The sequence below is a fragment of the Babylonia areolata genome, chromosome 2, assembly GCF_041734735.1.
Source record: "Babylonia areolata isolate BAREFJ2019XMU chromosome 2, ASM4173473v1, whole genome shotgun sequence".
In the NCBI taxonomy this organism is placed as follows: Eukaryota; Metazoa; Mollusca; class Gastropoda; order Neogastropoda; family Buccinidae; genus Babylonia; species Babylonia areolata.
In genome coordinates, this window is record NC_134877.1 from 70755446 (window position 1) to 70770580 (window position 15135).

At 51.4% G+C, this 15135-nt stretch overlaps 1 protein-coding gene across 1 annotated transcript in view; it reads right to left on the bottom strand.

Moving 5' to 3' along the window:
* Window positions 1–521: 521 nt before the first annotated feature.
* LOC143278346 (growth hormone secretagogue receptor type 1-like) overlaps window positions 522–15135 on the bottom strand; it is a 16108-nt gene continuing 1494 nt past the window's right edge. Inside the window, exons 2-6 of the mRNA XM_076583264.1 lie at window positions 14568–14795; window positions 12201–12370; window positions 9823–9945; window positions 7169–7401; window positions 522–1804 (exon numbers count right to left, since the gene is read on the bottom strand). Of these exons, the coding sequence (XP_076439379.1) occupies window positions 1534–1804; window positions 7169–7401; window positions 9823–9945; window positions 12201–12370; window positions 14568–14795 (1025 nt within the window). The 3' untranslated portion in view covers window positions 522–1533. The remainder of the gene's footprint in view (window positions 1805–7168; window positions 7402–9822; window positions 9946–12200; window positions 12371–14567; window positions 14796–15135) is intronic.

Here is a 15135-nt window from a genome sequence, read left to right on the forward strand (position 1 = left end):
ATAGTCAGTTACATGGTGATTCTGTCCCCACTATAGTCAGTTACATGGTGCTTCTGTTCCCACTATAGTCAGTTACGTGGTGATTCTGTCCCCACTATAGTCAGTTACGTGGTGATTCTGTCCCCACTATAGTCAGTTACGTGGTGATTCTGTCCCCACTATAGTCAGTCACGTGGTGATTCTGTCCCCACTATAGTCAGTTACATGGTGATTCTGTCCCCACTAGAGTCAGTTACATGGTGATTCTGTCCCCACTATAGTCAGTTACATGGTGATTCTGTCCCCACTAGAGTCAGTTACATGGTGATTCTGTCCCCACTATAGTCAGTTACGTGGTGATTCTGTCCCCACTATAGTCAGTTACGTGGTGCTTCTGTCCCCACTAGAGTCAGTTACATGGTGATTCTGTCCCCACTATAGTCAGTTACATGGTGCTTCTGTCCCCACTATAGTCAGTTACATGGTGATTCTGTCCCCACTAGAGTCAGTTACGTGGTGATTCTGTCCCCACTAGAGTCAGTTACATGGTGATTCTGTCCCCACTAGAGTCAGTTACGTGGTGATTCTGTCCCCACTAGAGTCAGTTACGTGGTGATTTTGGCCGAGAGTAAATGATTACTCAACTGTACAGTCCAACCCCAAGTTTCAGCTTGGAGGATGTCTAAACGTGCAGAATTATCCATGAAAACCACACCACATCTGCTTCAACAAAAGTACTAATGGAACAGATGCCTAATCTATTTATAAACGCAAAGCACTGGTCACGCCATGAAAACCTACCCCAGGTCTGTATAAAACGTCGTTTACACCACACCACACACAAAAAAGTAAAGAATCGTCGGTCCCATGCATTCTCATCTCGTCATCTGCACCCACCATCGTCGTCATCTGCACCCACCATGGTCGTCATCATCTCTCACTCCGCGGTCCAGCAGGTCACAGCGACATCATCAGGCTGTTTTAAGTGCACAGCTTCAGTTTGAAGGATGGGTCAGTTTCAGTTCAGGTTCAGTTTGAAGGATGGGTCAGTTTCAGTTCAGGTTCAGTTTGAAGGATGAGTCTGTTTCAGTTCAGGTTCAGTTTGAAGGATGTGTCTGTTTCAGTTCAGGTTCAGTTTGAAGGATGGGTTAGTTTCAGTTCAGGTTCAGTTTGAAGGATGAGTCTGTTTCAGTTCAGCTTCAGTTTGAAGGATGTGTCTGTTTCAGTTCAGCTTCAGTTTGAAGGATGGGTTAGTTTCAGTTCAGCTTCAGTTTGAAGGATGGGTCAGTTTAAGTTCAGGTTCACTTTCAAATAAGTGTCAAAGCATGCGGACTGAGCAAAATACTTGACAGCACATCTGCCAAATAAAAACAAAAACAAATCTACGCATACACCTAGGGCGCTGGGCTTGCCTTAGGAGCAAACCAAATTCTGAAACAAAATAAGTACGTGATGTGTGTGTGTGTGTGTGTGTGTGTGTGTGTGTGTGTGTGTGTAAAAACTAGCTCCTCCTCCACACAGCGGACCATGCAGCAAGCAGACAGCATGGCAGCCTCACAGGATGGTGGTGCAGGAACGACTCTTGAAGGGCATGGAGAGCACGACGCCTTTCTTCACCAGGGGAGACGACGCTGCACTGTCTGACGGAGACGAGGCGCACGTGGTGACGACTGACGTGGAGGGCTGTCCGGCCCGAGGACTGCCCACCCGGCTTCCCTGCTGGTGCTGGTGACCGTTCACCGAGGGGCTGTCCAGCGACACCAAGCGAAGGCTGGAGCCCGGGTGGTGAGACATCAAACCGCGGTGCACCCCCGACACTGACCACCTGCACACAGACCACATCCACTGTCAACACTGACCACCGGCACACAGACCACATCCACTGTCAACACTGACCACCTGCACACTGTCCACATCCACTGTCAACACTGACCACCTGCACTCTGTCCACATCCACTGTCAACACTGACCACCTGCACACAGACAACATCCACTGTCAGAACTGACCACCTGCACTCTGTCCACATCCACTGTCAACACTGACCACCTGCACACAGACAACATCCACTGTCAACACTGACCACCTGCACACAGACAACATCCACTGTCAACACTGACCACCTGCACTCTGTCCACATCCACTGTCAACACTAACCACCTGCACACAGACAACATCCACTGTCAACACTGACCACCTGCACACAGACCACATCCACTGTCAACACTGACCACCTGCACTCTGTCCACATCCACTGTCAACACTGACCACCGGCACACAGACAACATCCACTGTCAACACTGACGACCTGCACTCTGTCCAAATCCACTGTCAACACTGACCACCTGCACACAGACCACATCCACTGTCAACACTGACCACCTGCACACTGTCCACATCCACTGTCAAGGGGCTGTCATCAACACTGACCACCTGCACACAGACCACATCCACTGTCAACACTGACCACCTGCACTCTGTCCACATCCACTGTCAAGGGGCTGTCAACACTGACCACCTGCACACAGACCACATCCACTGTCAACACTGACCACCTGCACACTGTCCACATCCACTGTCAACACTGACCACCTGCACACAGACCACATCCACTGTCAACACTGACCACCTGCACACAGACCACATCCACTGTCAACACTGACCACCTGCACACAGACCACATCCACTGTCAACACTGACCACTTGCACACAGACCACATCCACTGTCAACACTGACCACCTGCACACTGTCCACATCCACTGTCAACACTGACCACCTGCACACAGTCCACATCCACTGTCAACACTGACCACTTGCACACAGACCACATCCACTGTCAACACTGACCACCTGCACACTGTCCACATCCACTGTCAACACTGACCACCTGCACACAGTCCACATCCACTGTCAACACTGACCACTTGCACACAGTCCACATCCACTGTCAACACTGACCACCTGCACACAGACCACATCCACTGTCAACACTGACCACCTGCACACAGACCACATCCACTGTCAACACTGACCACCTGCACACAGACCACATCCACTGTCAACACTGACCACCTGCACACAGACCACATCCACTGTCAACACTGACCACTTGCACACAGACCACATCCACTGTCAACACTGACCACCTGCACACTGTCCACATCCACTGTCAACACTGACCACCTGCACACAGTCCACATCCACTGTCAACACTGACCACTTGCACACAGACCACATCCACTGTCAACACTGACCACCTGCACACTGTCCACATCCACTGTCAACACTGACCACCTGCACACAGTCCACATCCACTGTCAACACTGACCACTTGCACACAGTCCACATCCACTGTCAACACTGACCACCTGCACACAGACCACATCCACTGTCAACACTGACCACCTGCACACAGACCACATCCACTGTCAACACTGACCACCTGCACACAGACCACATCCACTGTCAACACTGACCACCTGCACACAGACCACATCCACTGTCAACACTGACCACCTGCACACAGACCACATCCACTGTCAAGGGGCTGTCAACACTGACCACCTGCACACTGTCCACATCCACTGTCAACACTGACCACCTGCACACAGACCACATCCACTGTCAACACTGACCACCTGCACACAGACCACATCCACTGTCAACACTGACCACCTGCACACAGACCACATCCACTGTCAAGGGGCTGTCAACACTGACCACCTGCACACTGTCCACATCCACTGTCAACACTGACCACCTGCACACAGACCACATCCACTGTCAAGGGGCTGTCAACACTGACCACCTGCACACTGTCCACATCCACTGTCAACACTGACCACCTGCACACTGTCCACATCCACTGTCAAGGGGCTGTCAACACTGACCACCTGCACACTGTCCACATCCACTGTCAACACTGACCACCTGCACACTGTCCACATCCACTGTCAACACTGACCACCTGCACACTGTCCACATCCACTGTCAACACTGACCACCTGCACACAGACCACATCCACTGTCAACACTGACCACCTGCACACAGACCACATCCACTGTCAACACTGACCACCTGCACACAGACCACATCCACTGTCAACACTGACCACCTGCACACAGACCACATCCACTGTCAACACTGACCACCTGCACACAGACCACATCCACTGTCAACACTGACCACCTGCACTCTGTCCACATCCACTGTCAACACTGACCACCTGCACACAGACAACATCCACTGTCAGAACTGACCACCTGCACTCTGTCCACATCCACTGTCAACACTGACCACCTGCACACAGACAACATCCACTGTCAACACTGACCACCTGCACACAGACAACATCCACTGTCAACACTGACCACCTGCACTCTGTCCACATCCACTGTCAACACTAACCACCTGCACACAGACAACATCCACTGTCAACACTGACCACCTGCACACAGACCACATCCACTGTCAACACTGACCACCTGCACTCTGTCCACATCCACTGTCAACACTGACCACCGGCACACAGACAACATCCACTGTCAACACTGACCACCTGCACTCTGTCCAAATCCACTGTCAACACTGACCACCTGCACACAGACCACATCCACTGTCAACACTGACCACCTGCACACTGTCCACATCCACTGTCAAGGGGCTGTCATCAACACTGACCACCTGCACACAGACAACATCCACTGTCAACACTGACCACCTGCACACAGACCACATCCACTGTCAACACTGACCACCTGCACACTGTCCACATCCACTGTCAACACTGACCACCTGCACACAGACCACATCCACTGTCAACACTGACCACCTGCACACAGACCACATCCACTGTCAACACTGACCACCTGCACACAGACCACATCCACTGTCAACACTGACCACCTGCACACAGACCACATCCACTGTCAACACTGACCACCTGCACACAGACCACATCCACTGTCAACACTGACCACCTGCACACAGACCACATCCACTGTCAACACTGACCACCTGCACACTGTCCACATCCACTGACAAGGGGCTGTCAACAACACTGACTACTCATCCATATACGCTACACCACATCTGCTTTTTGACAAAAGAAGAGCAAGTGCGTGATAAAAAAAAACAAACAAAAAAAACCGCACAAACAAAAAACAAACAACAAAAAAACAAAAAAGCGAGTGCTGAACCTTCGCAAAAGCTCAAAGTCCCTGGCCAGGCCGTTAAGAGCTTGACCGATGTCTGTGTTGAAAAGTTAAAGAAATGAAATGATATTATTAATCAAAATATGCAAATACATCAAATGTCATACAGTGAAACATTCGCAGAAGGCAAAAGATCAAAACAGAGAGGGAGAGAGAGACAGAGACACAGGGAGAGACAGAGAGAGACACAGGGAGAGAGAGACAGACACAAGGGAGAGAGACAAACAGAGAAACAGACAGAGAGACAGAGCATTATAAACCTTCCTCAAATGAGTGTGCCTGCACACCATGTCTCCCATTCTCCCACAATACCCCTCACCCACCTCCCTCCCCACACAGCCAGTGATGACAGGTGTACCTGGACACAGACTCTCTACGGGAGGACAGAGTCCCCGCCCCCCCACCCGCTCACCACCCCCCACCCCCACAATACCCCTCACCCCCTGCCCCCACAGCCAGTGATGACAGGTGTACCTGGACACAGACCCTCTCCGAGAGGACAGATAGAGTCCCCCCCACCCGCTCACCACCCCCCACCCCCACAATACCCCTCACCCCCTGCCCCCACAGCCAGTGATGACAGGTGTACCTGGACACAGACCCTCTCCGGGAGGACAGATAGAGTCCCCCCCCACCCGCTCACCACCCCCCACCCCCACAATACCCCTCACCCCCTGCCCCCACAGCCAGTAATGACAGGTGTACCTCGACACAGACTCTCTCCGAGAGGACAGATAGAGTCCCCCCCCACCCGCTCACCACCCCCCACCCCCACAATACCCCTCACCCCCTGCCCCCACAGCCAGTGATGACAGGTGTACCTGGACACAGACTCTCTCCGAGAGGACAGATAGAGTCCCCCCCCACCCGCTCACCACCCCCCACCCCCACAATACCCCTCACCCCCTGCCCCCACAGCCAGTAATGACAGGTGTACCTGGACACAGACTCTCTCCGAGAGGACAGATAGAGTCCCCCCCCACCCGCTCACAACCCCCACCCCCCACAATACCCCTCACCCCCTGCCCCCACAGCCAGTGATGACAGGTGTACCTGGACACAGACTCTCTCCGAGAGGACAGATAGAGTCCCCCCCCACCCGCTCACCACCCCCACCCCCACAATACCCCTCACCCCCTGCCCCCACAGCCAGTGATGACAGGTGTACCTGGACACAGACTCTCTCCGAGAGGACAGATAGAGTCCCCCCCCACCCGCTCACCACCCCCACCCCCACAATACCCCTCACCCCCTGCCCCCACAGCCAGTGATGACAGGTGTACCTGGACACAGACTCTCTCCGAGAGGACAGATAGAGTCCCCCCCACCCGCTCACCACCCCCCACCCCCACAATACCCCTCACCCCCTGCCCCCACAGCCAGTAATGACAGGTGTACCTGGACACAGACTCTCTCCGAGAGGACAGATAGAGTCCCCCCCCACCCGCTCACAACCCCCACCCCCCACAATACCCCTCACCCCCTGCCCCCACAGCCAGTGATGACAGGTGTACCTGGACACAGACTCTCTCCGAGAGGACAGATAGAGTCCCCCCCCACCCGCTCACCACCCCCACCCCCACAATACCCCTCACCCCCTGCCCCCACAGCCAGTGATGACAGGTGTACCTGGACACAGACTCTCTCCGAGAGGACAGATAGAGTCCCCCCCCCACCCGCTCACAACCCCCACCCCCCACAATACCCCTCACCCCCTGCCCCCACAGCCAGTGATGACAGGTGTACCTGGACACAGACTCTCTCCGAGAGGACAGATAGAGTCCCCCCCCACCCGCTCACCACCCCCACCCCCACAATACCCCTCACCCCCTGCCCCCACAGCCAGTGATGACAGGTGTACCTGGACACAGACTCTCTCCGAGAGGACAGATAGAGTCCCCCCCACCCGCTCACCACCCCCACCCCCCACAATACCCCTCACCCCCTGCCCCCACAGCCAGTGATGACAGGTGTACCTGGACACAGACCCTCTCCGGGAGGACTCCGATTCGCGGGCCGTCAGGTGGCTCGGGGCGTGGCGGGCCCCCGTGAGCAGCCTCCAGAAGGCCTGCTTGAAGTTGGAGGAGATGAGCGAGTAGATGATGGGGTTGCCGGCCGAGTTGGTGTACATCAGCAGGCGGCCTGCCCACATGACGTTGTAGTACGTCTCTGGACCCAGCGCCTTGATCTGCCCTGGAGGGGCCAGCACCTGCCAGCACTTCTCACTTCCAGTTGTTCTTTTCACCTTTCACTTCCTCAAGCAGGCGTCACTGCCTCCCCCCCCCCCCCCCCACCACCCCCACACACACACATACTGCACCCACACACACACACACACACAACGTCCACATGCACACACACACACACACACACACACACACACACACACACACACACAGACACACAGACACACACACACACACACTCCCTCTCTCTCTCTCTGTCACACACACACACACACACATACAGAGAGAGAGAGAGAGAGAGAGAGAGAGAGAGAGAGAGAGAGAGAGAGAGAGCAAAGACAGTACCTAGGAACCACAAACACAAGAGCAGACATTAACAAACACTCATGGAGTATATACGAGTGATGTTCAGTAAGCATTTCCCCTGATTTACTTCTGGTTACTGTAAGGGGCTGAAAGAGCACATGTATCGTAATACATTATTATCTCCATAGTTCACATGGTAATTTGACAATCTGAACTCATGACACTTTCCCTTTCACAGGTGCTGTGGTGGAGTGAGGTGTGGTCAAACAGAGAGGGTGGCAGGCTGACCAGTGTCCACCTCCTGCAAAACAACGTCCCGGTTCACAACTCACCTGTTGCCCACACGGAAGCACGGTCCTGCGGCTAAAACTTCCTTCCTCACCCCCTTTCCCTGACGCCCTCGCCCCACCTTCCACCTCTCTCCAACCGTCAAGTCATTTTGAAGGCAAGCACTTCCCAGACGACACACTCGCTAGTTGTTTTTTGTTTTGTTTTGTTTTTTCAATTATATATGTTTGTGTTTATATATCTATGTTTATATATATATATATATATATATATATATATATATATATATATATATATATATATATATATATATATATATATATATAAATTTTCACCACTTATTATTTTACTTTCTTGTTCATATGTCCCTAACACTAACAGTCTCTTCCACCCCCTTCCCCCACTCCTGCCCTCTCACCCCCTGCCCACCTTCCCTCACCCTTCCCTTTCAGAACCCTTTCTTTCCCTCATCCATTCACACTGACAGTTCTACTCACCCTGCTTTGTTTTTTGTGTCCTTTCCTGTGACTTCTCATCATCACTTTCCTTTCCTGAACTTTTCTCTCTCCCTCTCTGTCTGTATCTTTCTGTCTGTCACTCACTCATTTCATTTGCCTGAAGAAGAGCTTGTGGCTCGATACGTTGCCTCTTTTATCCCACGTAAGTCGACTTTTACCAAGATTCTTTTAGTCTACCTCCCACTTCCCAGACGATGCCACGATTATTTCCGAGGTCAGGTTCAACCTGCAGACTTCTACAGGCAAGGTAGCAGCTGCATAAAGCGATGGGAGAAGTGTGTTACCCTTGGTAGCACCCATAAGAGAACGATTTATAGCTGTGCCAAGTCTCGTTCCTCTCAGCGTGGGGGAAGGGACCCGAGGAAATCTTTAAAGAACATCCCCAGTGGAATGGAGAATTGTCCATCTCTAGGAAAACTTACAATTTTGGCTGATATTGACGCTTGCTATGTTGTATGTTTCATGCAATGGAAGACTGTAAAACAACAACAACAATTAACAAACAAAAAAACAAAAAAACAAAAAAACACGAACATGGAAAGAAACAGGGAGATAAAGGACACATTAAAAAAACGAAAATTAAAAAAAAAAGAGGTTGGAAAACAAACTCCAGCCTCCGGTGCAGAGTGATGCTGTGTGTGTGAGGCTGTCTGTTTGAGGCTTTGTGAGTCGGTGTGTGTGTGTGTGTGTGTGTGTGTGTGTGTGTGTGTGTGTGTTGTGTGTGTGAAGCTGTGTGTGAGGCTGTCTGTGTAAGGCTGTGTGTGAGGCTGTGTGTGTGAGGCTGTGTGTGTGAAGCTCTGTGTGTGTGAGAGGCTGTGCGTGTGAGGCTGTCTGTGTGAAGCTCTGTGTGTGTGAGGCTGTCTGTGTGAGGCTGTCTGTGTGAAGCTCTGTGTGTGTGAGGCTGTCTGTGTGAGGCTGTGTGTGTGAGAGGCTGTGTGTGAGGCTGTCTGTGTGAAGCTCTGTGTGTGTGAGAGGCTGTGTGTGGGGCTGTCTGTGTGAGGCTGTGTGTGAGGCTGTGTGTGTGTGAGGCTGTGTGTGTGAGGCTGTGTGTGTGAGGCTGTCTGTGTGGGGCTGTGTGTGAGGCTGTGTGTGTGAGGCTGTGTGTGAGGCTGTCTGTGTGAGGCTGTGTGTGTGAAGCTGTGTATGAGGCTGTCTGTGTGAGGCTGTCAGTGTGAAGCTGTGTGTGAGGCTGTGTGTGTGAGGCTGTGTGTATGAGGCTGTCTGTGTGAAGCTGTGTGTGAGGCTGTGTGTGTGAGGCTGTGTGTATGAGGCTGTCTGTGTGAAGCTGTGTGTGAGGCTGTGTGTGTGTGAGGCTGTGTGAGGCCAGCTGACCTGCCAGAGGACGACGCAGCGCACGGGCAGCAGGGAGACGAAGAAGAGCAGCACGATGCCCATCAGCATCTTGATCACCTGCTTCCGGGACCGGTGACTGCTCAGCACCGTCACGTCCCGCACCTGGGGGTCAAGGTCAAAGGTTAAAGGTCCTGTCATGGCAAGTGGGCCGGTGAATTCCTATCCTGTGTCTCGGGGTGGGTACAGGAAGGCGGGACCCGGTGCTCTCCTTCCTTCCGCTGTTCTTACCTTCCCCGCACTCAGGTCCTGTGGCCATTCACACCTGGCTGCAGTGAAGTGCCTTTCCCAAACCCTACAGACCATGCCCAAACCCTACAGACCATGCCCAAACCCTACAGCACCATGCCCAAACCCTACAGCACCATGCCCAAACAGGGGGACACTGGAGTGAAGTGCCTTTCCCAAACCCTACAGCACCATGCCCAAACCCTACAGCACCATGCCCAAACCCTACAGACCATGCCCAAACAGGGGAAACAGTGGAGTGAAGTGCCTTTCCCAAACAGGGGAACACTGCAGTGAAGTGCCTTTCCCAAACAGGGGAACACTGCAGTGAAGTGCCTTTCCCAAACAGGGGAACACTGCAGTGAAGTGCCTTTCCCAAACAGGGGGAACACTGCAGTGAAGTGCCTTTCCCAAACCCTACAGACCATGCCCAATCAGGGGGAACACTGGATGAATCAGTGTCTAACTGGTGTGTGTGTGTGTGTGTGTGTGTGTGTGTGTGTGTGTGTGTGTGTGTGTGTGTGTGTGTGTGCCTGTCTGTCTGTGTTTCTGTCTGTGTCTGTGTCTGACCTCACCTGGAGGGGGTGCGGGGGTGGGGGTGGGGTGGGTGGGTGGGGGGGTTGTAATCTACATTAAAAAAAGTGATTGTTTTTACCTCTTTGGTGGCTTTCAGAAGAATTTCAGAAAATAAGACAATCAAGAACACAGCCAGATGTATTATACCGTTGGTATCAAATAAGGGTTAACATTCCTTCATCTGCACGAAAATGTCCTGTGAGTCATTGCAAGTTTTCATGAAATTACTAAGTCTCAACAGAATCTGTGTGCCTGCAGATATCAAGAATACAGACCTGCCAAGCAAGTTATCTTATTTATTTACCAGGCAAAAGTCTTTTAGGAATATTAGAAAAAAAAGCGCAACAGCATGTCACACCTGACACCACTGTCCCTTCAGGGACAAGGTTGGACTGAATAGAACTGACCGTTAAAACGACCGCTGCCTGTCATCCCGTTTCGACAGGTGTTCGTTCGTCTGAGAGAGAGAGAGAGAGAGAGAGAGAGAGAGAGAGAGAGAGAGCAACCACGGCCCCCACTCCCACCCGCCGCCATTACTTTACGGCCCCTTCCCACCCACCCCTCGCACAGATAAATAAGCAAATAAATAAATAAATAAATACAAGGAAAACAAAGAAGCTACCAACCACGTGCGGAAATAAACAACAACAATTCACTATGGATGGTGATCAAGGCATCGTCAAATCGTTAATGAGGATGATGATGACGATGACGATGATCATGATTACGATGATGAAGATGATGGTCATGATGATGATGATGATGATGACGACGATGATGTGGTTGATGATGATGAAGATGATGATGAACATTGTATTGTATTGTATTGTATTGCATTGTATTGCACTACTTTTTATTACAACAGATTTATCTGTGTGAAATTCGGGCTGCTCTCCCAAGGGAGAGCACGTCGCTACACTGATAGTGCCACCCATTTGTTGTTGTTTTTTTCTGCCCTCAGTGTCATTTGTTTTCTTATAAAAGTGGATTTTTTTTACATAATTTTGCCAGAGACAACCCTTTTGTTGCCGCTGGTTCTTTAACAGGGCTAAGTGCATGCTGCACACGAGACCTCGGTTTATCGTCTCGTCCAAATGACTAGCGTCCAGACCACCACTCAAGGTATAGTGGAGGGGGAGAAAATACTGGCGACTGTGGGATTGGAACCAGTCCGCTCAGATTCTCTGGCTTCCTAGGTGGACGCCTTACCACCAGGCCATCACTCTACGTGGTTGGTAACTATGGTGATGATGATGATGATGATGATGATGATGATGATGATGATGATGATGATGATTTTTGATGATGATGGTGGTTGGTAATTATGGAGATGATGATGATGGTGATGATGATGATGATGTGCAGAAATTGTAGCATGTGAGTGATGACGATAACAATAACAACAAAGGCGACAAGGACGGGGACGAATCGCGGCCAACCATCAGGGCCAACCACCAGGGCCAACAGACCATGGCCAACCACCAGGGCCAACCACCAGGGCCAACAGACCAGGGCCAACCACCAGGGCCAACCACCAGGGCCAATGACCCACTGACCTGGCCAATGCGGAGCGCGGATCCTGATGATCTGAGTGCCCGGATGATGCGGCAGTAGAGGCAGAGGAGGAGGAGGAGGGGCAGGAGGAAGAAGCAGAGCGTCATGCTGATGATGAAGACGTAGTGCCACCGCTCGCTCACACCCGTCACACACACCTTGCACGGCGTGCCTGCACACAGTCCACCACTTCACTCACCAACCAACCAACCAGCCAATCAGTCAGTCAGTCAGTCAGTCAATCAATCAATCAGTCAATCAACCAACCAACACACCAAACAATAATTCTGTCAGTCAATCAATCACTCAATCCATCAACTAATCAACCAACCAACCAACCAATCAATCTATCAACCAATCAGTAACACACACACACACACACACACACACACACACACACACACACACACACACACACACACACACACACACACAGCTTTATAAATCTGCATGGGAGTTATTTTGTGCAATGACACGCTCGCTATGAATAGATGAATGATGTCATCAGGCACAACATAAAGAAAAGATGAATAATTCCAATTAAAAAAACACATTAGCTGTCGATAGAGTGAAAAAGCGCCTGCCTCCTTCACTCCCTCTCTCTCTGTCTCTGTCTCTGTCTCTCTCTCTCTCTCTCTCTGTCTCTCTCTCTCTCTCTCCTCTCTCTCTCTCTCTCTCTCTCTCTCTCTCTCTCTCTCTCTCTTTCCGCCACCCCACTCTACCACACGCACACAAGTTAAGACGACCCAACAAATATATCCAGATATATATGTGTAAAAGGCACACACACACACACACACACACACACACACACACACACACACACACACACACACACACACACACACACACACACACACACACACACGTGCACACGCGCAATGCTGTTTTCATTATTGTCTGATCCACCCCTGTCGTTGTTATTATTGTCTGATCCACCCCTGTCGTTGTTATTATTGTCTGATCCACCCCTGTCGTTGTTATTATTGTCTGATCCACCCCTGTCGTTGTTATTGTCTCATCCACCCCTGTCGTTGTTAGCATTGTCTGATCCACCCCTGTCGTTGTTATTATTGTCTGATCCACCCCTGTCGTTGTTATTGTTGTCTGATCCACCCCTGTCGTTGTTATTATTGTCTGATCCACCCCTGTCGTTGTTATTATTGTCTGATCCACCCCTTATTGTCTCATCCACCCCTACCGTTGTTATTGTTGTGTCATCCACCCCTGTCGTTGTTATTGTTGTGTCATCCACCCCTGTCGTTGTTATTGTTGTGTCATCCACCCCTGTCGTTGTTATTGTTGTGTCATCCGAGCAGGTCCCTTGTGCTAAACCCATCCAGCCAGTCATTTGTATTCGTGTGACACGACACAGCATCGGCACAATGTAACGTAACGTAATGTAACGTAATGTAACGTAACGTAACGTAACGTAATGCAACGTAATGCAAAGTGACGAAACGCAGTAAAACGCACAGCACAAGGACAACAACAGTGCTACAACAGCACAATCACCACAAACACAACAGCCACAACAGACCACACCATTACAGAACCACACACCATCACACTACACCATTCCACATCACACCACACCATAACCACCCAAACCACTTTACACCACATCACTTCACACCACACCATACCACATCCACCACTACACCCCCATATCCTCCGCCACCCCCACGTCCCCCCTCCCGCCTTGCCCACCGACCATTATAGAAGGTAGTGTGGTCCGGGGAGGTCATGACGACCCCACACACACCCACATCACACCCCCGACACACACATACACCCACCCCCCACATACACCCCACACACACCCACATCACACACCCCACCCCCACACTCCGCCATGTCCACCAACCATCATAGAAGGTGGTGTGGTCCAGGGAGGTCATGACGACCACCCCCCACACACACACACACCCACATCATACACCCACATCACACACCCCACCCCCACACTCCGCCATGTCCACCAACCATCATAGAAGGTGGTGTGGTCCAGGGAGGTCATGACGACCCCCCCCCCCACACACACACACACACACCCATATCATACACCCACATCACACACCCCACCTCCACACTCCGCCCTGTCCACCGACCATCATAGAAGGTGGTGTGGTCCAGGGAGGTCATGACGACACCCCCCCCCCCCCCCACCCCCCCCCCCCCCCCCAACACACACACACATACACCCCACACACCCACATCACACACCCTACCCCCACAATCCGCCCTGTCCACCGACCATCATAGAAGGTGGTGTGATCCAGGGAGTTCATGACGACCACCCCCCACACATACACCCCACACACCCACATCACACACCCCCACCCCCACACCCCGCCCTGTCCACCGACCATCATAGAAGGTGGTGTGGTCCAGTGAAGTCATGACGATGAACGGCAGCGAGGTGAGGATGGCGGTGGCCCACAGACAGGGCAGCACCCTAAGGGGTCGGGGTTTGTGGCACACCGCCAGCTTCTTCAGGGGCCTGCAGATGGCGTAGTATCGCTCCACAGTGATGGAGACGATGATGAGGGTGGAGGCGTGCAGCACGGTGTGCTCCAGGAACGGCACCAGCTTGCCTGCAGCAGCAACAACCACCTGTCCACTTGTCTCTATCCACACTTCTTTATTTGCTTCGTTTTTAGATTATCTTCATCTCATTATCATTGGTTTAAATGATCTTTAATTATTCAACAATACACATGATTGCAATGCAATGAATGACAAAAGAGCATCAACAAGCTTAAAGCTTATACTGTGCTCACAACGTTGCACTTCAATTTTATCATGACGGCTGATGAACCATATTATCAATTGTATCAAATAACATTCATAAACAGTAAGCAATGAAATAACGAAATAAAATAATAAACAAACAGTACATAATATATAGTAAAGTAATGCTAATATCAATACTAA